The sequence below is a fragment of the Etheostoma cragini genome, chromosome 22 (genome assembly GCF_013103735.1).
Source record: "Etheostoma cragini isolate CJK2018 chromosome 22, CSU_Ecrag_1.0, whole genome shotgun sequence".
Taxonomy (NCBI): Eukaryota; Metazoa; Chordata; class Actinopteri; order Perciformes; family Percidae; genus Etheostoma; species Etheostoma cragini.
Genome location: NC_048428.1, coordinates 12,739,104 through 12,763,365, shown reverse-complemented (window position 1 = coordinate 12,763,365; position 24,262 = coordinate 12,739,104). Strand labels below are relative to the sequence as shown.

General features: G+C 42.3%; 2 protein-coding genes across 7 annotated transcripts in view; one reads left to right on the top strand and one right to left on the bottom strand.

Annotated features, from left to right (window-relative positions):
- The window catches only part of sulf1 (sulfatase 1), an 82,541-nt gene that overhangs the window by 51,916 nt on the left and 6,363 nt on the right, over positions 1-24,262 (top strand). For 3 of the 6 annotated variants that reach the window (XR_004655202.1, XM_034861727.1, XM_034861731.1), the window contains 16 exons: positions 7,227-7,525; positions 7,975-8,214; positions 9,108-9,259; positions 12,039-12,208; positions 15,501-15,651; positions 15,743-15,918; positions 16,138-16,266; positions 16,852-16,908; positions 18,852-18,978; positions 20,961-21,174; positions 21,535-21,781; positions 21,882-21,978; positions 22,085-22,179; positions 22,347-22,418; positions 23,154-23,326; positions 24,031-24,173. Coding sequence is in view for 5 of the 6 variants with exons in the window: in XM_034861727.1 (XP_034717618.1) it covers positions 7,351-7,525; positions 7,975-8,214; positions 9,108-9,259; positions 12,039-12,208; positions 15,501-15,651; positions 15,743-15,918; positions 16,138-16,266; positions 16,852-16,908; positions 18,852-18,978; positions 20,961-21,174; positions 21,535-21,781; positions 21,882-21,978; positions 22,085-22,179; positions 22,347-22,418; positions 23,154-23,326; positions 24,031-24,173 (2,418 nt within the window). In the remaining variant the exon portion in view is untranslated. Of the gene's footprint in view, positions 1-6,748; positions 6,767-7,226; positions 7,526-7,974; positions 8,215-9,107; positions 9,260-12,038; positions 12,209-15,500; positions 15,652-15,742; positions 15,919-16,137; positions 16,267-16,851; positions 16,909-18,851; positions 18,979-20,960; positions 21,175-21,534; positions 21,782-21,881; positions 21,979-22,084; positions 22,180-22,344; positions 22,419-23,153; positions 23,327-24,030; positions 24,174-24,262 lie in introns of those variants that run through there. The other 3 variants (XM_034861728.1, XM_034861729.1, XM_034861730.1) reach the window with 3 other exon arrangements.
- Positions 17,869-24,262, bottom strand: part of LOC117937648 (solute carrier organic anion transporter family member 5A1) — a 49,749-nt gene continuing 43,355 nt past the window's right edge. The window contains exon 11 of the transcript XR_004655203.1: positions 17,869-17,881. The gene's annotated coding sequence lies outside the window, so the exon portion shown is untranslated. The remainder of the gene's footprint in view (positions 17,882-24,262) is intronic.

Below are 24,262 nucleotides of genomic sequence, written 5' to 3'. Positions count from 1 at the left end.
GGGTTTTGACAAGAAAGTGGCTGGAGGAATATAAATGCACCATATTTTATTCATCTGAGGTTGTCTATCACTAATTGTTTCCATTCATGGCTTAGGATAGGTTTAACAAGCTCAAGACTCCTATCATATAACTGTGGCTGCTGATCCTGTAATTGTGATTCCATGTTTTCATATCACACTCAGAGGAGTGGTTTTCCTTTTGTTCACTCTCTCCTCTCTCATCCTTTTCTCTCACCCTTTTCCTCACCCTCTTTAATGGTAAATCTGCTTTTCCTCTTGTAAAATTGAACCTCACTTGAAAGCAAGCCTGTGGCAAGAACGATACATGTCTTTGGAAAAGTATAGAAAAACATTAGAGATTCTGTATTTTAATCTGCATTTTGATTATATTTATATCATATTGTGTGTATATAAAATAAGAAAAGCAAATGTATGCAATAATGTGGCCCACTCATTTTGAACAGTGGTGGCAGCAATTGGCTTATTTTTTATTTATTTAGTTGTTGTTATTATAAATGTTTATTTCTGTTGGGTGGGGGGTTGGGGTGGTGTAGGCTTTGTTGTCCTTTGCTATTTTGTTGCTTAAACTTTCAGAAAACACAGAGGGAAGAGTCTTCTGTCATTACCGTGTATAACCCCTGTTTAAACGATTCCTTCAATAAATCTAGTTGGGGGTGGTGGGTGGAGTTCATCATCAGGGCCTTGAACACAATGATAATGACAGTATACGAGTGATACCAGTCGATTGACCATATCTATCAGTGTTACCTACTTGACTTTGGCCTACGTGTAAACACCTTAATAAAGGTGCCCATAGTTAAGGGTATGCACACTTAAACACACACCACCTTCAGGAGAGGAACGCATATACACACACACAAACACACACACACACACACACACACACACACACACACACACACACACACACACACACACACACACAGATAGCTTTCCCCATTTCTGAAATGACCTTGTGTGTTTTTTAATCATTTCCCTCTTAGGGTTCTCAAAACTCCTTCATGATTTCCAACAGACCACCTGGTGGCCTGCAAGCCATTCCCACTTTGAAGTCTTTTAGACCAGGATTCATTTAATTATACATAAAGATGCATCCATAATATTGATGGGGCGGCCTGGCAGCCTTGGCACTACAAAGGGTCTCTTACCAGGTCCGAGTGAAACATGAGGGGTTTAACTAATAGCCGTGAATGCACTCGCTCCAGGTTCACATTTCACTGAATTGAGGCTATTCTTCTTTATTAAAGTGGCCAGCATTGTACCCCAAACACGCTGCATACCAGAGGATGGGAATAATTTATCACTACAACAAGTTTGGTAGTTGTAACATGGACGAAACAAAGATTCTAAATGTGCCTGTCAAGGTTATTAGTTGTGAAGCCATAAACATGTTGGAACAAGGAGCCAGTAATCTCACCTTGTGCCTTGTACTTGGTTTTCTCGCTGGAATTTTGTCATAGATCCTACACCAATTTGGGCAGTTTGGTCAAACAAATCAGTGGAATTAAGAGTCTGAAAACACCAAGGTCGAAGCATTTTTCCAGTGCATACACACAAGTGAGTGCACCAGGACAGAGCTCTCCTTCAGTCAGCTCAGCGTGGCTGAAGGACTGCTTGGTGGGTACAATGTGCTGCCCTTGGCCTGCCGGGCACAGCGAGGCCTGACACAGGCCCTCCTCAGTGTAAAGGCCCTCGTCAGTCCTCATGGCAGCAGCCCAGCCGAATTCCCTCGGATTACAGAAATATTTGGACAAACCTTAATCTAAGGCCTCACAATAATTATTTTTTCCCCCTCTGAAATGGAGAGGGAGCAATGTCTGCACTGAAAAATCACTGGTCTGAAGCAAACATCAAGAGATTTAACATTGTTGTTGTTCTCCATCTTTTATTTTGTCTGCTTTTTCTCTCAGAACAGTTTGCAACTAAAAATGTATATCTCTACTCTCTTGTTTAATTTTCCACTTTATAAAAAGTTCTGTCATGGTAGACGTTTGAATGGAGTTCCTACATAATGTTGTTACTGTATGGAGCCTATGGTTCCAGAACGGCCTACAGAATTCAAACTATGCCATCAGACTTTAATTCCCCTCTCTTTGCCATTGTTCCTCTGTGACTTGGCTGCCTTACAGATGGACTGGGCAAATAGAGAGGGAGTGAGAGAGAGAATGGACAGGAATAAGGGGATTTGAGGTGCTTTGAAATGGCCATTGTCCGTAATAGTTAGGCCCTTTTATGAATGACTGATTTACTTTTGTGGGGCATGGCATCTGGTTTGGGTTTGACTTGCATCTTGTTTTAGGAAGGTGAACCCCCTCACCTCCAAACTCGCCATGTTACCTTGAACAAAAAACGCACATTAGTAGACAAACATGCAGCTTCAACAGACACATGGATTTATTGCTGTCATTCAGTGCGTTTCTTGCGGAAGAATTCCCTTATGTGTCTTCTTAGTGCGGCTGCTGTTTTTTAGTGACAGCTGATAAATACAAAAACTGCCACTGCTGACTGAAAAGAACCCGAGCCAGATGCAGCCTGTTTGCCATTGCTGAAATGAATATACAGGCCGATCACAACCAGGCTTTTACAAGACTTTTGTTGCCTTCATACCTCTGTACTGAGCCCCTTTCACTCAATTTTTCTTCCCTCAAAGTTTCCCCTCTTCACCCCTGTGTGTGGGTAGCCTCAGGTTGCTGAGGTGAGGTTAAACAAGCCACCATCAAAGCCATATTACCACTTGGGTCAGATGAGGGTCAAGGTGCAGCAGGGTGTGTGGTTTGAGGCCTCTAACTGGAGGGCACTACTGCCAACCAGCCAAATACTGCCCTGGATGGTTACACAAGCAGCAACTCTATTATGTTCAGCTTTACCCAGTGCACAAAGCACAGCTGTCTGTGCAGCCGTACCAAAACACTGAGCAATGCTGCATGTGCCAAAGGAGAGTTAGCGAACGAGCTGTTTGCTGCAGTTAATGTAGGAAAAAAAACTGTCCTGAAAGTAAAGATTAGTAGGGTGTTTAGGTGAGCTAAAAGTCCCTAGTGTTTATGGCCATTAATCTGAAAATTGCACATCTTTTATGTATTTGGCAGCTGTGTGTCTGAAAAACTTCAGAGTGGCCTTTTTGTTCCATTCCTTTGATCCCCTGGGCATTTTACGTTCCTCCCCAATATCCACCAGCTTAACCATGAAGAGTAAAGTAAAGGCTCATTTAAAGGGTCATTAGTGCTAATCCTCCAAAACAATGAGGAAGAAGAAACAATGTGCTCCCTAGTCCTGGAATAAAGACCTCTTGTCTGCTCTGCAGACGTATAGAAGAAGCCTGTTCTACTTATATCACACTCTATCACGCTATCATCTAGCGGCCACATGATATAAATAAATGACTCATTCAAAATGAAGGGTTTGTGAAAATGACAAACACTGTTCTCACAGAGGGTTCTCAAGGGGTTCACGAAATTGGCAATATCCATTTCAACTCCGATGCTGGAGGCAAGTATGTAAGAAGCAGTAGCAATAACAAAGGAGAGTTTTGGAAGCCAACTGTATAATAACTTTCAGATTTGAGCATATTTACTCATATTGTTTCTTGTTTTAACAGTGTATGAGCTGCCTTTTCGGTTTGAATACATTCGGCAATGTTTAGAGCTGGTTGTATTAGGTACCTTTTCTGCTCCTTTCATCCCTGAGGGCAAGAATTCTGGATAACACTTTTTAAAGCGTGTGTACAAAACAAACCACTCAGAAGTGACTGTGTTTGAACTCTCAGATTTTTTTTGGTTTATGCAGTTAATCCTAATAACCAGCAGACATTAAAGCTGTATTTATATTCTCCAATCTGGACAATTGAAACACTTTACAACTTTCAAATCTGGAGCGGATATATACTTTGTAACACATGAATGGAAGAGTAGAAGTATTTACCATTAATAATTCTTTGTACAGTTAATTTGTCTCCCTTGAATGTAGTAAAGACAATTGTCCGAGACAGAAATCGCTGCCTGTGCCACTTCTGAATGTACTTCCTGGACAAAGATTTTGGTGCATATATTAGTATAAGAAAACATGTCTGCTAAATATCTGAATTGTAATTTGGATTGTCAGTAAAGTTACTTTCTAGTTTTCCTTCATTTGACCAGGAAACCGCCATAGGGTTTATTACAGCCAGCTAGGGCTGCACGATATGACCTGAAATCAAAATCATAATTTAATCGCACATTTTACCTTGATAACAATAAATGAACAATAATTACATTTTTTTGTGTTCTCATAGTTCATTGGTAAGTTTCAAATATTAAAGGTGAGATGTATTTTTGGTTTATTTTTGTTATATTAAAATAATTGAAGGAAACACACAAGGAAACTATTATGGTTATGTATTGAAAATGTATAAAATTGAAATAAAAGTACACATCACATTTTAGTTGTATAAAAAATTATCAAAATTATCATCATGGGATAAATATGTTCACAACAGCTTCACAATTTCAGTATTGATACATTTTTGATTAATCGGCCAGCCCTACAGCTAGCCAACTGCCATCAATCGACCTCATCTCCACTCCACAGCTGCTAATCTCGTGAACCCTCGTCTTGTCACTTAGCTGGTAATTTCCTGTGGCAGCTTAAAGTTCCATACATCACATTAACATGAAAAAGTCAAGTTACTGTGGTTACCACATTAATAAATAATTGTGGCGTTTTGTTGGATTAGTGATGACTTTGAGATGCACAGCTGTCAAATAATCCAGGGTACATTTGGCATACACAGCTGCTAGAAATCTTTTTGGTCAAAAGTGAACTTGAGATGACCTTGTGAGGAAAGTTGATCAGGTGAAATTGAGTTTGGATGAGCGGAAGCCCAAAGGACAAGGGCATGTCTGCTCTCGTTTGTGGAAGCAGCAGTGTCGTTTTGCCTGCGTAACTTCGGCCCACATCCCAATGGTTTCTATGTGTTGCATTTTATTAGCCCTGGTATCTCAGTCGCTTCAGACAGTGTAGCTATTGATACCACTATAGCTAACTACATCAGCACCACAAGGTTTGTATCAGATTCCACAATGAACCTTCTTGTCTGTATTCTCACTTCTCTGAGTCGCATGAAGAGGCTATTGCTGGGAACCATTGGCATGTAAAATTGAATTTGTGCTGGGTGCTAACATTACACTAGTTGGCTGACTGGTTTACAGTTGATTTCAGGTTTTGTACAGCTCAACAGACTTGAGATTCGGACTGCGTCTATTGTTTCTGGGAAGCTTACCAATTTATGTAGGAGGACTTGGACCCTTACAGCAGGAGCATGTGTTTGTGGGGAGAAAGTCTTGTGTGCGAGTGGCTTATGAGTTTTTGCGTGTCACCATACGTCTGTACAGTAGTTTGTGTTGTGTGTATGTGTAATTCACTGTGTGGTTCTGTGCACCCTGCCACCCTGCGCTGGTGGGGTGTTTGTCTAAACGGCGCCAATGTTTGCTCAGGGCTGGAACGATGACTGAGCTGGCTGCTCCGGACACTACCTGTCTGAAATGCAGGACAGACCAAAGTGCTCTTAAAGCTCCATCTGAAGCTCTGTTTATGACAGGCCACATCTGAGTAGAGGAAAAACAGATAAAAAATGCAGTGCAAGAAAAAAACATCACTCACCAATATAATTTGTAGTGGTGTTATTTTATGTAAGGCCATCTGTTTGGCACATCAACGAGAGCAAATGTTTGTGGGTGTAGGCTTTTTCTAAAGAGAAATAAAGCCACATATCAACATCGACAAAAAATACTTAGTATTTCACCCATTAAAATGTTGATACACACATCCAGAGGACTTTCCATTATCAGTCAGACACCATAAATGGTTTTGTAGTTTAGGTCATAGTTTCTACTCTTTGCCAATTGAGACTGGCCCTTCTGTGGGAAAAGGGGTAAGGGCGGAGCCACCCAGTGGGGTTTGACCAGGCTCAGGTGTCATAGGCCTGCCAATTGTTTTCAGGCCATTAAGTCAGAATAGCAAAGAGTATGGTGCCACTCAGTGGGATTGCTGTCCATAAGGCGCTTTTTCACAGGCAATCATGGATAACTTATTGTTACAGCACCATGGTTCATCTCACAGCCACAAGCCAGTTTTAGATCTGTATTTTTGTTTCTAAAAACTATCAGCTATATTTAAATCTTTACACTTTTGTCCCAGTTTTTTTTTTTGGGCATTTTTTTTAATATATATTTTCCTTCCTCTGAATTTGGGGATAGCTTAGGCTCGGAATTAGTATTCATTTTCCACTGGTTCCACTTAGGATAAGGATATGCACTTTTTCTGACCAACCATGACATTGTAAGTGAGCAAGAGGTTGCAAAGTGCTATGATGACTCAGTGGTAATCTGTGATTGGCGACAGTGGCACTGGGGTTAATGTAGCGGAACCCTCTCTCCGCCTCCCGTGCCCCCTAACCCCCTCCCCCCTAGTGTGGTCCCCTCCTCCCCACCGACCCTCTGTCACGCTTGACTCACCAGGGGGGGACTTTTGAGTGACAGGTGGAAGGTGGACTGTGATTGGCTGACACAGGAGAGTTGATGTGGGTGTTTGAGTGCAGTCAGCCAATGGCGCGGTCTCAGCACAGTTGGCCGAACAACAGCTCTCCAGTAGAGAGAGTTTCTGTGTGTGAGTGTGTTTTCTGACACAGAAGGAGAGAGTGAACAACACAAGAAATGCTCTTGGATAATATGAGAAAGGGCCAAACAAAATGAAACTTATGGGATTTTCTGAGGTGAGTTCTGTGTTTCTAAATCTTCGCCTGCTCTTCAGTTGTTTAAAAGTTTACATGGGTTGCTGTGATCAAATTATGTTTTCAGTTAAGGTCAGGAGAGTTGATGTTCAGGGTTTTTGTTTACAAGTGAGAGTATTGATGGGGTTAAAGTCAGCACGCAACCTTTGTTGGAACTAATGGGTAAGTTTTCCTTGGTGGACCATCAAGGGCTGACGCATGAAATTATCTTTTTTGGCTTCTCTGTTTATGGATAAACTGTTGTATTTGAGTATGATTTATGAGCAGATGCACACAATTTCTTTAAAGCAATTATGCCTAAATGTTCCAAAAGGAAATCTAGGCTTTTCACTGACTGACCCTATAATGCAAGTCTTTATTCTACTACTTAAAAAAAAAATTCTCCTTTCCTTGTGTCCCTTGTAATGTCTCCATGTGTTTTTCTCCTTCTGTCTCTTTATAGTCGACCACGGCTGCGAGAGCTGCACGGGTGTGAGTGAGTGGCCTGGCTGGACCCTGTCCCATTCTCTTCATCTGTCCATTAATCCTCCCATCTATCCACCCCGTCTCCTGTCATCTCGGGCACCATGCTGATGCAGTGGCTGGCTTGGTTGGCCTTGTTGTCTCTGGACTGGGCTCCAGGCAGCTGGGCTTTCACCACCACCAGGGCTCAGGGCCTGAGGGGTCGCATCCAGAGAGACCGCAGAAACATCCGGCCCAACATTATCCTCATCATGACTGATGACCAGGATGTTGAGTTAGGTAAGGTTGTCACACTTTCTGGTCTTTCTGGGTTTGTTTGGGCCCTATTCACTTTTTATTTGGCGCCTCTTTTGCCTTACTTGTGATTTATTTTCTTGTTTTTCCCTGTCTCAATTAATTTCTTTTGTCTTTGTGGGCATTTGCATCATGATTAATGTGATCTTCCTCCAAACACATGAAATATTAAATAGAGGCCGTAAGCCAAAGCAGAATGGCCATCTGGCATATTAACTGCTGAATTATAATAATTTGCAACTCAGTGAGAAAAGGTGAAGTGATTCAATTAGACTGAATTGTGTTTATCTATATTCTTTGTTGGGAAAAAAGTTATGATGTGCATTGACACAATCAGTTTTTTTTCATAGAATTAACAACGCATATACAAAATTGAAGACATCAGTGATGCTATAGCATTCAGTCAGCACTGACCACCATACCTTGTCCTCCAGGTTCTCTTCAGGTAATGAATAAAACCCGTAAGATCATGGAAGATGGAGGCACAACTTTCACTAATGCCTTCGTCTCCACGCCGATGTGCTGCCCGTCACGGTCCTCCATGTTGACGGGCAAGTATGTTCACAACCACAACACCTACACCAATAATGAGAACTGCTCCTCTCCTTCCTGGCAAGCTCAGCACGAGCCACGCTCATTCGCCGTCTACCTCAACAACACTGGCTACAGGACAGGTTGGTTAACTAAGACATTCCCATATATGTTCACCTATCTATATACAATAATCTGCATTAAGGGACAGCTGTTGGTCCACCAAAGACCTTTAAATCTAATACAAATTGTTAACTGACCAACAGTCTATCCATTTGTTTGTTGTATTATTTGAGAAAGGGGCTGGTAAAATAAGATTTTGTCTTCATCCAGCGTCTTTCGGATATTGATATGTAATATGATATAGCAAATAATTTATGGTTTGATTATTAAATATGTATGTTTCCATGAGCGGAAAAATAAACAATGTAAAGTGAAGTAAATGCAGTTCTGGTGATGTTTGTTTGAAATAGCATTTCTTAGGTTCTGATTAGGCACCATCTCACTTTTTGCCAATACACTGTTAATTATCACCAGCTCAAATGTCCTTCCGGGACCTCTATATTTGTGTTGGGCAATGCTAATCTTTCAGTAAGCTAGACTCTACTGCCCTGCTTGGCTGTCTGCTGTGAGAAATGCAAACAGGGTGAGCGTGCCAGGTCGCTGTCGTGTCCCATCAGACAGTGTCTGTGTGAGTGATGGGCAGGCGTTAGACTGGGCAGCTCAGTGGGGTCCTGTGGGCTGCAGCACGGCCTGCGGTTTTAGAGCTGATGCGTTAGTCTGCAATTAGCCTTCTCTCGGACAGGCTGGCTCCCTGCCCAGCCTATCCGAGAATGCTGTACAGTAAAGTCAGGGAAAAAGAGACAAGCAAAACGTTATGGGAGACATACACACACACACACACACACACACACACAGATAAAGTCAAACAATCAAAGCAGGATTGCAGGCATAGACAAGCAGAGTTAACATGCATTTATAGCATAAGAATCCATATTAAAAGAAACCTTCCCTTTCCTCTTGTTCTCTTTTGCAGGCTTCTTTGGCAAGTACCTCAATGAGTACAATGGCAGCTACATACCGCCTGGGTGGCGCGAATGGGTTGGATTGATCAAAAATTCCCGCTTCTATAATTACACTGTCTGTCGGAATGGCTACAAGGAGAAACATGGTGCCGATTATGCCAAGGTATGTATTGCGTTCATTTCTTAAAAGGGACCATCAACTCAATCACTCATTTGTTTTCCCTTTATGACCTAAAATAAATACTTCACCTGACAAATAGCAGGTTCCACTCACATAAATACAGACAGCAAAGCACTTCATTTATCACAGTGGTGTTATCTAGACTGACAGGAATTCTCATTCGAGAATTAAAGGGAATGACTTGAGGTGGAGTCACCACTTCTGTGGCATCCATTTATAATGATGCACCCTACCTCAACATTTAGACACTGTAAAACTGAACCGTATATATGACAAGCCTGTGATAAATACCACCCTGCATTTGTTTTTGTCTCTCTCTGTATTCTTTCTACTTTCTGTATCACTATGAAGGTTTTGCAGAATGATTTTCTGCTATAACACCACAATGAAAAACTGTCAGACTCTGGGGATGAACACTGTGGTTACACAGTCTTTTTGTAGCGATGGATGGCATCGGTCATCAATCTTCCCCAAATGTTTTTGTAAGAGCTGTCAGTTTGTTTTCGCAGCTCCATGCCAATATCATCCCAGGCAGCGTAGTCCTGGGTACATGAGGAATCCCTGAGGTGGGTTCATAGTTTGGATACAAGTCAAGTTTCAAGACAGCCAGCCCAAAAGATGGGCAAACAAATGTTAGTGTTGATATTTCTCTGCCAACTTGGACTGAGGTGTAAAGTTACCCACAAGCTGAGGCCAAGGTGTTTACATGACATGGGCTTGGTCAGCAGATTGTGGTTTAAAACCAAATGGGCTCACTATGTGCTGTTTACTGTTGTTAACCATTAACCTGCTACTACCAAGACAACCATAACTCCTCTTTGAGATGCACACAGGGTGAGAAGGTCATTGTATTCCTCAGAGTGCAGCTGGCACACAAAGTCATTGTGATTAGATGAGGCGCTTGTCCAGTGATTTCATTCCATTAGGTCCCATTTTATTTTTCCATCTGTAGGAGGATGAGTTTCTTTGGAGAATATGATCCATACACTTTTTTCCCCTCAAATTCCATGATGCAAGACAATGGTCATAAAGGCATAAAGCAGCCGTCGTTGCAAGCCAGATGTGATATGTTGGTGTCATCACTTCTAACAAACTTATGGAGCTTATAATTAACTGACTCCTCATGAACAAAATTCAAAGCCACAACGTTCTGCTACATTGACAGTAAAACCATGTAAGTTGTTTTAAAACGTACATGGTTCCTTTTTTTTCTCCATATTTTGATAAGTTTTGTTTTGAAAACCTTGACTCCATGTAAGACACAATGTCATCAGATGCAACCCATGCCATTAGTATTAATTAATCAATTAGAGTCATGATTCTAATGTCATTAATTCTAATGTCATTAGAATCAACATGCACACATCTGCAGGCCAATGTGTTGTTTGCAGTGATGATGGTGACGCTCTCAGACCCGTAGTAGGCGTCATGTAACCGCTGTAATGCGGTAACCGTCCCAGCCCTACTCTTGGTACTAATCATCTCCAAACGGTTCTGGGGAAAGTGACACTCTTCACCTCCCTGATCATTTTAGAGCTGTTGGCCAGGCATTAACCATGACACTGTTGCTTCCTTTCGGCCTGCCAGAGCCCTTAGCAGCAGTGGCTCAGGTTTTGGAGAGCTGGCAACACATAGGAAACAAGTATGGCAATGCCTCGCCATGTGCACACAATCACCAGCCTCCATGGGCATGTGTAGCTGCCAGGCCGTTAAAGCTGGCCTAGCTATAAAGCCTATTAATAGGAACCGGATGAATCAGCCAAACCCACTTCTGACATTTCAGGAAAATCACCCTTTACCCTTTCATTCTGAACCTGGCACTCCCTTCCACATGTGGTATGCCAGACAAAAACTCAAGCATGCCGAAACTGCAGGTAGAATGGTTAATTTTTTTAGAAACTTGGCAAATGCCATTGTGATTTTAGTTCAGGGTGTGACCTACTGTACATTTAAACAGTCAAACTCCACCACGCCTGGAATAAAGGTTTTGATAAAATGTCAGTAGGCCTTTGGGAGTCTAATCGCTTTACAGTAGGTTACAGTTTCATTCCTTCAGTTGTCCTCTCTTTGCCCATTTTACTTAAATTTGAAAAACACACCACTGGGAGTCTTAGGGCCTCTGTCTCTTTACTATCTCCTGTATACAAGTCATCACTCACACCAGCTCATTTCCCAAGTAATGCCTGAGGGTTATATCTGTTGAGGGTATTGTGTCGGATTTGTGTGTTCCATTATCTCCCAGAGTGAATCAGTGACGAGAAAAGAAAACTCATGTAAAGAAAAAGGGGATCAAAATAAAATGAAGCTAAATAGGAGAAGAGGAAGCTAAGTGAGAAAGAGAATGGATAGCCTGAAGAGGGTGGGAGCTGTCATAACAACATAACATTTGAGAGCGCCAGGCTCCTCTCACCATCAAGTGGTGTCACATTCAATAGTGCAGAGATTCACTGATGAGGCAACAGCCCATATACTGTATACACATACACACAGACTCAAGTGCACACTCAGATTTACACACACAGGCATGCTGCCAGCCGTGTAGTGAACTCAATGGCCCCAGTTTATTTTCCCACTGGCCCCCGTCCATTTATTTGAAAATGAGGGGAAAGCATGTAATGCTGATTAAACTGCAAATAATTTTTTATCAAAAGTCGTGTTGTTTTGCATTTTTTCTCCGATTCTACCTTTCCTTTTTTTAGCCTTCTTTAGATGGGATTTTAGCCCTGCAGCACATAATGATTCCTGTTTATTCATTTTCCAGGACTATTTCACAGATCTGATCACCAACGACAGCATCAACTTTTTCCGCATGTCCAAGCGCATGTACCCTCACCGCCCTGTGATGATGGTCATCAGTCACGCTGCTCCTCATGGCCCAGAAGACTCAGCTCCACAGTACGCTGAGCACTTCCCAAATGCTTCGCAGCACATGTAAGTTACATTCAGACTCACAGTACCACACAGGCTAAAACACACACTTATCAAAGTTCCAAAGTTTAACCCTGTGAAATAATGAGAAATTAATGTTCAGGGCCCATATTTACAGAATATTTACACAAACATTCCGTCAGCTTTCATCTGCTGCTTTACGGAATTTTTCTCGTTGACTTCCAATTTGAGTTTTTATGATTTGGTGTACATAACATTATTACAGTACTCAGGCCCCTCAAACCCCAGTGATGACAGGTTGCTTAGAAGCTGCTAGGGCCAATGACTTGGCAAGCGTGAAATCAAAATGATTTATCATCCAAGAATAGCTGGTGCACATATGAAGAAGATCGGAGATGGCTTTTTTAAGAAGCACAGTGCTTATGCCAAGCCCACACTGGCCTCGAACAACTCTCATTACTGAGTTAAGGCAGTGTTGCAATACCCTGGGTCTTTCCATGGCAACATGCCCTGCCATCTCTTGGTGGGCCCTCCAACATTCAATTCAATTCAATTCAATTTTATTTATAGTATCAATTCATAACAAGAGTTATCTCAAGACACTTTACAGATAGACCACACTCCAGAATTTACAAGGACCCAACAGTTCTAGTAGTCTCCTCCAGAGCAAGCAACAGAGCAACAGTGGTGAGGAAAAACTTCCTTTTAGGCAGAAACCTCGGTCAGACCCAGGCTCTTGGTAGGCAGTGTCTGACGGGCCGGTTGGGGTTACAATAAAGAGTGGAAATACCAAAAAGAGAAAAAATAGTAGTTTGTAGCAGTTCTTTGTAGTAGTTCATGGCATAGCAGGGCACTGTGCAGCATTACAAGGCACAGCAGGACGGAGCTGGGCACCGCAGAGTGTAGCAGATGAACATCTGAATAAACATTTTTCATGAATACATGAACATGCTTCCAGGATGCACTACTCCACTGGGTGGGGAGGGATGGTGTTTTAGAAAAGGTAGATGTAAGTTGCAAGGCTGCCATTTCTGCTAAATTTTCCTTTTTTCCTTTTGTTTCCCAGCACTTTCAGTGTTTTCCCACTTCCTTCCTCTCACTTTCTATCCCACTTAACATTCTCCTCTGTCTGTTTTCCCTACCCCTCTTTTGCTCTATCTGTATGACTCTGTTTCTGTGTGTCTCTCTATTAATCTCTCCCACTGTGTTTTTTCTCGTTTACTCATTCCTTGCCCTTCTTCCCACCCCTGCCTCCCCTCCTGTGAAATTTGCAAAGGACTTCCTGATCCTGTCCATATCTATCAGTATTTTTTCCCTGCAGCTCTTTGTGATGGGAGGAATGCATTGTGCACTTTGGAATACCCTTTGTGACATTATTAATTTATTTTTAGCTCAAGCTTCTGGGTCAAGGGGATGGAACTGGGGCCCGCGGGTGACTAAAGGGGTTGCCCCAGTGATTGTCTGCGCAGAAAATTTTTGTTTCTTGACTACACACTTCCATAACAGATATGGAAAACCCCTTTTTCCACTGACAGATGATGTGGAGCAAATTCCTTTCTATATATATGATTTTATTTTGACACTGTTCTAGTTTGAGTTTGAACCGGTTCAATGAGCTTTGGTAATTCTCTTCAAGAGCCGCTAAGTCCCTGGTAAGGTCATCCACTAATGGAAAGATATGACATGAATCTTGTCTGGTCTGCCACTTTTTTATCTTTGCAGCAGATGCCGTTTACCTCTAATCCGTAATACATAGATTTGGGAAGAGACTGCGTGGCACTAAAGGAGGAACCGCCTCATAAATCAAAAGAGCGCCTGTACTTTTGACAGCAACAATAGCAGGGGAGAGTTTGATGTTAATTCCATTAACATTCCTTACTGAAAGTGTTTTTACCATGTCTCTTACATGTAAGCCAAGCTCTTGACTTATTTTGAACAGTATAGATGTGGTGCAGTTACTCATTGGCACGTTCGGCTTTAGAAGGGTATGAATGGAAGTTATTCTGATCGTAGCTTAACAAGTTGTTTTAGGGAATGTCACTAATCCTAATGTGGGATGTGTCTGTTAAATTTTGTAAGGTCAGGAGGCATTCTGAGGTGAACAGCAGCGGGCCTTTGGTTGCTGTAATCCAGGCCTAATACCACAAAACACCAACCTATATGTGACAGGTGGCAGGTGTGACCTCTCCTATGGACTGACCTCTGCATTCCTGGTTTCCTTGTGCCCAGGGCCCCATACCTTGGTGGCCCATTGCCCAGAGACAGGTCCCTTTGTGGGGCTTATTAGACCGCCTGGCTAGGTGGGTGAAGAGTTCACTCTCCTCACAAAGCAGGCCTGAGGAGATGAGGGCAGAAAGCAGCTCACTCAATCAGAGCAAAGCAGCTCCCAGCAAGTCTTCATTAAGTATCTAAGTCTTGATACTTTGTCCAGCAGCTGCTTATTCAGGGGTGGAACCTGTTCGTTTATAGTTTGCTTTAGGAGTTAATTACTTAAAGTAGAAAGGAAAGTATTTAACGTCACATTATATGCCAACACTACAGACATTCAAATATGACTATAAAATCTGGTACTAATGACATACAGCTTTCAGTATATTATTTTTATCATGCAAAACATTTGCACACACAGTCTACTTCTTAGTCTACTGTTTATCTCTCTCCTTAATTAGCTGTAAAGCCAATACCACAGACAGGTGAACAGTTTTTCTCAGCTAGAACTCCACAAACAAGACTTCTTCTCCCCCCCTCTTGCTCTTCATCCACTCGTGTTATTCCCTACTTCAAATGACCATGACTTATTGAGTTTTTGGTCCAGAAGTTGTTGCAAACTTGACTTTGGGGCCTATTATTTTCTTAAGCATGTGCCAACCCTCAAATGACTTGTCTGTTCCAAGAGCGCAGTGGAGCTGGGAGACTCTCGTCTCTGTGTGAGGGGAGAGATGGTCGTAGAGAGGTGTGGAAAAACAGCTAAGGTGCTGGCCTCATAGTATTAAGACATTTCCCTCTACAAACAGAGCCACGATTGATGCGTGTCATACGCACTGGACAACTACAGCAGCTGTTACTGAGCAGTGCTTTGTGAAAAGTAGCAGACAAGTGTTTTTTTGGCAGGTTAAATGTGGTCTTCCCAGCTGTTACGTGCTCTGATGAGATGTTCACACTTGTATGCAACTTTATAAGTATACATGTACATTATGTTCTATTGATCCTAAATAAAGGCAGTTTTTCCACATGGATTTCCTCTCTCTCTCTCTCTCTCTCTCTCTCTCTCTCTCTCTCTCTCTCTCTCTCTCTCTCTCTCTCTCTCTCTCTATCTTTTGTGCACTCCTACTAGCACTCCCAGCTACAACTATGCCCCAAATATGGACAAACACTGGATCATGCAGTACACAGGCCCCATGAGACCCATCCACATGGAGTTCACAAACTTCCTCCATCGGAAGAGACTGCAGACGCTCATGTCTGTGGATGACTCAGTGCAGAAGGTAAGTGTAATTATTAATGGAATTTTAAGGATTTTGGATCTATTCCTCTGGTGTTTTGATCTTATTATCATCGCTCATTTTTACTTCTTAGGTGTTTGAAATGCTCGAAGAAACTGGGGAGCTGGACAACACGTACGTCATCTATACAGCAGACCATGGCTACCATATTGGTCAGTTTGGATTAGTCAAGGGCAAGTCCATGCCCTATGACTTTGACATCCGTGTGCCATTCTTCCTGAGAGGACCCAACATAGAGCCAGGGGCAGTGTAAGTCCAAGCAATGACAAAAACTATTATCAGAGTTTCCTAGCTTACGAATTACGTTGTTGCTACATTTTAAATGAACTGTACGGTGTATATCTTGATGTATATTTCTCTGTGTGTGACGTTTTGTATTTGTTTGTTCAGGCTTTTTGGTTTTGTTATTTATTTTCACTGTATGTATTTCAGAAATTAAGCAAACTTTATGTGCATGTCATTTTTTAGAAACCCTCATCTGGTGTTGAACATTGACCTAGCTCCCACCATTCTCCACATTGCTGGGCTGGATACCCCTCCGGACATGGATGGAAAGTCCATCCTTAAGCTGCTAGAGCAGGAACGGACTGGCAATAGGTCTGTATTGATCCATCATGCTATGCTGTAATAGATGTTGGGCTCAGTAATTGCACAGTGTGTGAAATGTGCAAAAGTCCTTTTTTTTGCCATTATTCATCAAATGCCGATTGCAATAGCCAAGATAATTGCTTTTGCTCCAGCTGAGCATAAAATGGGTCCGGGGCAATTTGGTGGGTTTTCCTTGGCTGCAGGACTTTGGCTGAGATTCTCTGAGGTTATTCTTATGAAGTTGAATTTGTTTGCAAGTTGAATCAATTGTTTCCCCAGCAAACCCACAAGTATCCAAGATGAATGAAAAATCATTGTCATTTACTATGCATTAAAACAGCTATTGTTAGTGTATTTGCACTATTAAAGACAAAAGTCAAAAACATTCCCAGAGCAGATTGATAGATAGAAGATAGAACAGATAGATCGGAGACAATCAATGTAATGCTTAAAGAACATTTACATGATTCCCTTGAACCCACAAGGCCTTGAGCTTGCTATGATTGACTCTAGCTGCATGCCTGACATACTCTAGCTGATGGTGAGTGCATAGGCCAAATGAATTCTATAAACTTTGTACGTTTTATTTCCCAGATTCAAACCCAACCGGAAACCCAAAGTCTGGAGGGACACATTCCTGGTGGAGCGAGGGTAAACTGGGGTTCTTTATTCCCACACCACACCACAGGCACATCCATGTCATTGCACAGCATTGTGTGTCACACAAACCTGACAACATTTCAGTGAACCCAAAATGTGCAAGGCTCAACAGAGTTCCCTACTCAGGAACACAGCCACTTTTCCAGTTATTTGTTATCTGACAGACATTTCCTGACCACAGTCGGCTTGGAAGGCAATGTTAGTGGAAGAGGTTGAAATATTCAAAGCCGTTTGGTAAAGCTATCAGCAGATGGCAAATTATGACAGTTCACGCATGAGGCGATGACGCATGTGTATCCAAGTCGTCTGATCATTTACAAGAAAAACAAGCAGTCTTTGTCTTCTGAAGGGGCCATGCATATATCGAGCACATAATCTGGGCCCTAAACTTGATTTAGCCTGCAGTTCCTGCACTGGCGGAGACAGACGGAAGATAGCTAGACACACGCAAAATAAACAAAGGCCAGCCAGTTTCAGGCTGATATTACCTGAGGAATGGCTTGATGGCTCACACTCAATCCACTCACAGGACATGTCACCATCTCCCCCAGTGTGGAATGCAGCAGCCACACTACAGCCAACACTCCACTGTTTCCCCAAGACTGTTTTCTATGTAGTGCATGCCATCGCAAACAGCACATGTTCTTAGAAACCCTGACAGTCTTTTATTCAACCTCAGCTATGCTGCCAGATATGTGTTGCCAAAAACGATACCTCCACTCTGACAGCCCGCTTTTGTTCACTTAACACGTTAAGCTGTGGTAATGCCGGGGGTACACTGACAGAAACCTAACAACTTGGAAAGGGAAAATCCCATCAAGCTTGTCGCACGATACAGGTACCAAATGTAAATAACATTCACATTACATAAATAAGAAAAGAAAGACATTTGTTGGAAAACTATGGGGGAGAGAGGAGTAACACTGGTTGTGACCAGATTGTGCTGGCAGCATGTGTAATGATACTGTATATTACAGTATGTCATGTTCTCTCACACAGCTGCTGTTTTTCCCCACTATCATTTTCTCACAATCTCTATCTTTTTTCCCAAATCACTAGCTTGGCCCTCCCATCCACTAATTTGCTCATTTGCCAACATCTGCAGTGACGCATCCAAGAGTACAAAAGAAGCACTCGTTAGCTGTGCTGCCGTGCATACAGATCAGTCTCCCGCTGGCGTATGTTTGTGTGACAGAAGAAATAGCTGGCCTATGAACTGCTGTGTACGAAATGAAAAGAGTGTAACCTTTGACATGTAGGGGCCTTAACTCTTTTAATCCGTTCCTCCATTAATCCATGCTGTTTATAAAGGCTGTCGGCATGTGTGCCTGTTTCTAAACGCTGAGATTAGCCTCCAAAGACCTTTCACTCTGTTACTCAGGCACAGATGTGGTAGCAACACACATACACAGTAGCTAATGGGTTTTTTTTGTACAGTTGACTTACTGCTCATGGGAATTGCTTTATGATCTAACATCCTCACATGATCTTACAGTACTGTTCTTCTGAGTTTGTCTGATAATTTAATAATCTATGTATGCAGCCATCAGGGAGTGACATCGACAACAACTGTTAGCATGTCAGGTCTTGTGGTAGTGGCAGAGGAGAAAGTGGCAGGACTGTTAAACGTGATGCCATGGTCAAACAGCTTGGCCTAGAGCGAGCACTGGTGTGAGGCTGAGCTGAGCTCCATGCCCAGACCCTCTGGCACACACAATTGCTACACACTTATCCATTTACTCGCCATGACTATTAAGAAGCACACACGACTGACCGTGACAGAAAGTAAAAAAAAAAAAAGGAAACCGTGAAAACTTTCGTCCCACTGAAATCCATTGATAAGCTAATAATTTAATAGTACATTGAGTCCCTGAATAAGTCTGTTAAATAATGAAGATTTCCCCTTAATTCTATTCACTTGTTGTGTTGTGCAGAAAACTCCTGAGGAAGAAGGAAGACTCGGGGAACACTCGGCACACCAACAGCCTTCCCAAGTACAAGAAGGTCAAAGAGACGTGCCAGCAGGCCGAATTCCAGACTCCCTGCGAGCAGCCTGGACAGGTAACACAATTATTTCTGCAAACCTTTGTGACCAGAAACAAGTTCCCCTGATATCCATTATGGAACTTTTCTGCAGTTCTTTTCTAACAGTAATGACTACCACTCTTAAAGTGACCTCTATGTTGCCTGGTGAGCTTTTCCACACAGCCAAAAGTTAAATGGCCATTTACAGTGCATCAGTTGGTTCATAATTGGACCCTTTTGCACTGTTTTGTGGTGCATTAATTTGTTGGTACTTCCCTTTCATCTGTGCCCATTAAGTTTTTGGCAGACCAACAGCCAAGTGGTACAGTATGTGGCCTTGGAGCACACAGACCAGAACAATACAAATTGTTACAAGTTTCAGGTAGCGTTAAATGACAGGCAGAGATTCTGAGGGGCTGACTAATGCAATCCAGATCCAGTTTATGGTCACATAAATGAGTGTGTGTAACAATCAGTTATTAAAAACAGCAATGGAGCTATTCTAAGTAAGCTCAGCAGTGTGTGTTGTGCAACTGCATGTGAGGTTGTGGGTACAGTATGTGTGTGCACCTGCAATGTGTAGACGTGTCTTCTTACAGCTGTAATCATTTACAGTGTACATCATAATACGTGGCTGCATAGCATGAAGGATAAAGTTTGGTCATAAGTGGCCCGTCTGGCATGATTTAATATGACCTCCCAGTGAGCAGCCTGAAAGCCAGTGTTGTGTGTCTTACAAAATTACAGGGGAAACCGTACTCTCACACACAGCAGACAAGTCCTTCATCGCGCTTCTTCATTTTTATCTAATCTATTTCCAGCTCCTCTTCGTTTGTGTTTTACAGTTTATTTTATGCCTTAAAGTGCTTTTCAACAAGGAAATTAAACCTTAGCGTTGAACCTGATTTATGTTGGAATGAGAGAAGTTTTGTTTTTGAAAAGTCTAAATGTTACTGCCTTTTGAATATGACCGCTTAATCTTGGTTCAGACAGACCAGATATTTCTAAGAGCAAAGCCTCTGTTGTGTTTTTGTCGCAGAGCTGTTGCGGTCCTTTGGAATTGATCATTTGATAACTGTATGGGTTTGTTGTGGGTACACCGGCTTTACTCACCAGGGACATTGGGAAATCTCTGTTACTGTATGTTTTTGGTGGTACATAGGGATAGGGTTAGGGTTGCAGCACTTTGGGTCTTCCCCATAACGCTCATTTTTCAGCTTGCAAGGTCATCCATGTCTGCTCCTAACTAACCACTCCCGATCCTCCTCCTTAGTTTCTCATCCATCTCTGCTGTCCTGCTGCTGCAATGGCACTGTTTTGCCTGAAAAGCACTCACAGGAAGGAGGGTAAGAGAGAAGACAGAGGTTGTTTTTGTCCCTGAGTGACAATACACCTCTTCTCCCCTCTCCCCCCGCATCTTGTCTAATGCTGATATAACGTCTTTGTTTGGCCCGTAAGCTCTTCGTCACTATATGAGCCTTCCAGAAGAAACCTGAGCTGCTTTATGGCCCTTTGTATGGACCCTTGTTCCCACACTCACCACTGATCATCAGCACTGCGCTCTGCAGATGTGTCTCTTCTATTTACACAAGACCTAACCAGCGGCACTACTCACAGCAATTAGCCTCAGCTTTCTTTTCCAAGTGGGAATAAATGTCGAGAAAGACACAGCAGCTGTAAGCAAGTGCGTGGATATGTATTTACACAATCGCCGGTGACGCACTTGGCACAGACATACCCAGTGTGCGAGTGGTAGGGTTTTCATTTTGGTTTATCTTTCCTGCTGCTTTTGGATTCCCTTCTTTCCCACAGGCTGACATGTGTCCGATATATGTGTTAAAAGTTTCTTAAGGAGTTTCTAAAATCAAAACCGTAAAGTTAAAATTTTCAGTATGCATACAGATCGAGGACACTTGATCTTTTAAAATCAACACATAAAAGTAAAGTTAGCGGAAAGAAGATTTGAAAGAATTCATGAGGGAATATTGATTCTCTTTGTTTATTTCTGCGGTGGTCAGAAATGGCATTGTGTGGAGGAGATCACAGGGAAGTGGAGGATACAGAAGTGCAAAGGTGGCTCGAAAGAAGGCTCCAGGAAGAGGGCCCGCAGCCTGAGGCCCGGCAGCAGTTATGACGACAGAGAGAGGGGCTGCGACTGCGGGGATACTCTCCTCAGACACTCCAGAACAGACCGTCGTTCTCACCGACAGTTATCTGGCTCATCAGGACAGCGTGAGTATACATGAATCTGACATGCTTAACATCTATACCAGCTTTTTCTTAACATGTAACATTGTAGCGATGTCTCTCAATACCATTTGGAGGAAAGGAAGTCTGCAAAAGCCTGTATACCTGTAACTGATTATTTATGGTTTAACCCTAACATATACATGAAAAAAGCAAACATCCAACAACAAGTCCTGCAATTTTATTCTCTGGGATGCTCGTGTGTGAGCCCTGTTGGGATTGTGGTTTTGAATAGTTTGATGCCCTCTAGTGTTGCTTAGAAAACGTGAACATTCAAGTAGTCTAAAGTAGTAAATGGGAGCATCAAAGCATTGCTTCACTCATGTTTTTAATATTATTTGATAGGTTTTCGGCCACGTTTTGTCCACACCCGACCGGCCAGGTCTCTGTCTGTGGAGTTTGAAGGTCAAATATATGAAATTGACCTTCAAGCAGATGATCAGTCAGCTGTCCGCCGCCGTGTCATTTCAAAGCGCCACTACACCCCAGAGGACCCAGAGTTTCATTTGGGCTCAGATGACGGTTCAGAGGAAATGCTGGCGGATGATACCAATGCTGTGGGGTACCCAAACTCTGTGAAAGTTACCCACAAGTAAGGCAGCCTCTCTCAAGTAATTCAGCAAAGACTTCACGTGACATATACTGTACGTCAAAAGGGCAGTGGATGACAGGTTTTTCTGCATCTGTTTCAGGTGTTATATCTTGATGAATGACAGTGTCCATTGTGAAAGAGAAATCTACCAGTCCTCCAGAGCCTGGAAAGACCATAAGAGCTATGTGGACCAGGAGGTGAGCATATGAATGCCAATGCACACTTTCGCCAGGTTACTCATTTTGTCCGTGAATTTTATGTATAAAAGATAATTGATAATATTTGTCATAAACTTAATTCCAGATAGAAGCGCTTCAAGACAAAATCAAGAACCTCCGGGAAGTAAGAGGCCACCTGAAGAGGACACGACCAGACGAGTGTGACTGTGGAAAGAAGAGGTTGGTCATTTAAATTTCCCCTCAAAAATACATTTCTCACTCATTTTATGTTCACACAAAATGTTATCTATCACTTGTTTGAGGCCTTTTGCAAAACCCTGTTTAAGTCCACACTTAAAAAACAGTTTTGCCTGGTCCTTAGTTTTTTTCTCTGTTTATAAAACCAGCTATTTTAGCACAGGAGACAGAAACAAGGCACAGAGAGTGAAGAGCAGGAATGATCAACTCCATCCGTTTAAGTGAGTTTCTCTTCCCCATTAATTATGACTTTGCCCCATTTAGTGTCACCCATCTTCTTTGTAATTAGTAGTGACCATACCTTGTGACTGATCATCATTTTGTATATGATGCTGTTAAACAGAACATTTTAGCTGAATACTTGCATTGTCACTGCATGTCAGGTTTAAACATAAAACTGACTTAGTAGATCCTGGATGACCAGCCCAGCATGTGTGTGTTGTGTAAGTGTACTGTGAATTGTGAATGTACTGTGTGTATTAATGTTTGTCTAAAAAAGTGTTTGGTTCCTAAATGGAGATAAATTGACAAAGCAGATGCATGACCAACAATCTATTTTATGTGTGTGTGTGTGTCTGGAAGTGAGTTGTATGGAAAGATGACTAAACAGAGGGGAAATCAGTCGATCCCTCAAACACAGTGATCAACTTGTACCGGGAAACATTGGGAACAGATTATGGCAATACAAAGCAGCTGTTGTTTTGAATGGCCTGTTCTGCGTTCAGGCTTGGAGGAAGAAGGGACAGTGGCTAGAATGTCATCCCAGAGAAAATTGGACCTAGAAAGAGCTTAAACATGAAACTAAAACAGACTGTCGTATCCTGGCATCGGCGATGCATTCTGGAAGTCCCCTTCAGATCCTCCACCACTGTGGTTACTGGCATTAGAGAGGGTAGGGGCTGATGTCATCTTTGCATCAACACTGTTTGGTAATTCTCTCACGTTTCTACCCACAGGGAGTCAGCACAGGAAATTGACGGGAATGCCCAGTTGTACAACGAGATCCGCAGAAGGAAGAAGGAAAGAAAGGAGAAGAAGAGACAGAGGAAGGGAGACGACTGCAGCCTGCCTGGCCTCACTTGCTTTGCACATAATAATGACCACTGGCAGACTGCTCCCCTCTGGACATGTATGTATATTAACTTCTGGCTCCTTACAATGCAATACAGTTTTATACAGGAAGCTCCTTAGTAGGGCTGGGTACCGAACTTCAATTCTTTAAGGCACCGACCAAATTTCCTCCATAGTAGCAAAATGCCTGATCATTCAATAGCAAATTTGAATCCCTAAGAAGAAGTAAATCTCATCAGTGTCAGTGAGCCAATAGGCATTCAGCATGACCAAGATCTAATAATGCTTGTAATTGGCTGTCTGTTACACGTCATAGTACACATTCCGTCACTCACAGAGACAGGGCTTACATGTGTGTTGTGTTTTGAGAGGCTTTACTACAGTGTAAAGGTAAAGGAGCTGAAAAAACAAGATTTGTAGTGTTATAATTTATTTTTGTTTAAATGGATTTGGGTAGCAAAAAGATATTGTCCAGGGACTTGTATAAAAAAAATTACGCTATTGGTATTTTGGGAAAATACGCTCCTGAGTCTTCCTTGCCTTTGTTTAATTATGAAAAACAACTCTGAACACATTGTTCAGAATAATGGTAGTTAGATGTGGTTGAGTCAGTGTTATAATAATGTGGATACCATTATGTGGCTCCTATGCAGTCATTGGAGTGAACATGTCTGAGCAAATGTGAAAATAAATAATTTGAAAGGTATTTGTCAGTTGCAGTGGAATTGACTACATTTCCAATATATCTCGATAACTGTCTAGTGGGTGGATTCTGCGCATGCACCAGCTCCAACAACAACACCTACTGGTGCCTGAGAACTATCAACGAGACCCACAACACACTGTTCTGCGAGTTCTTTACCGGCTTCCTGGAGTACTTTGACCTCAACAGTGACCCCTACCAGGTGGGTGAACATTTGTCTACAGGTGTACAGCTGTACTTCCTGCCGGAGTCTGTGCGCTCTCTCTCTCTCTCTCTCTCTCTCTCTCTCTC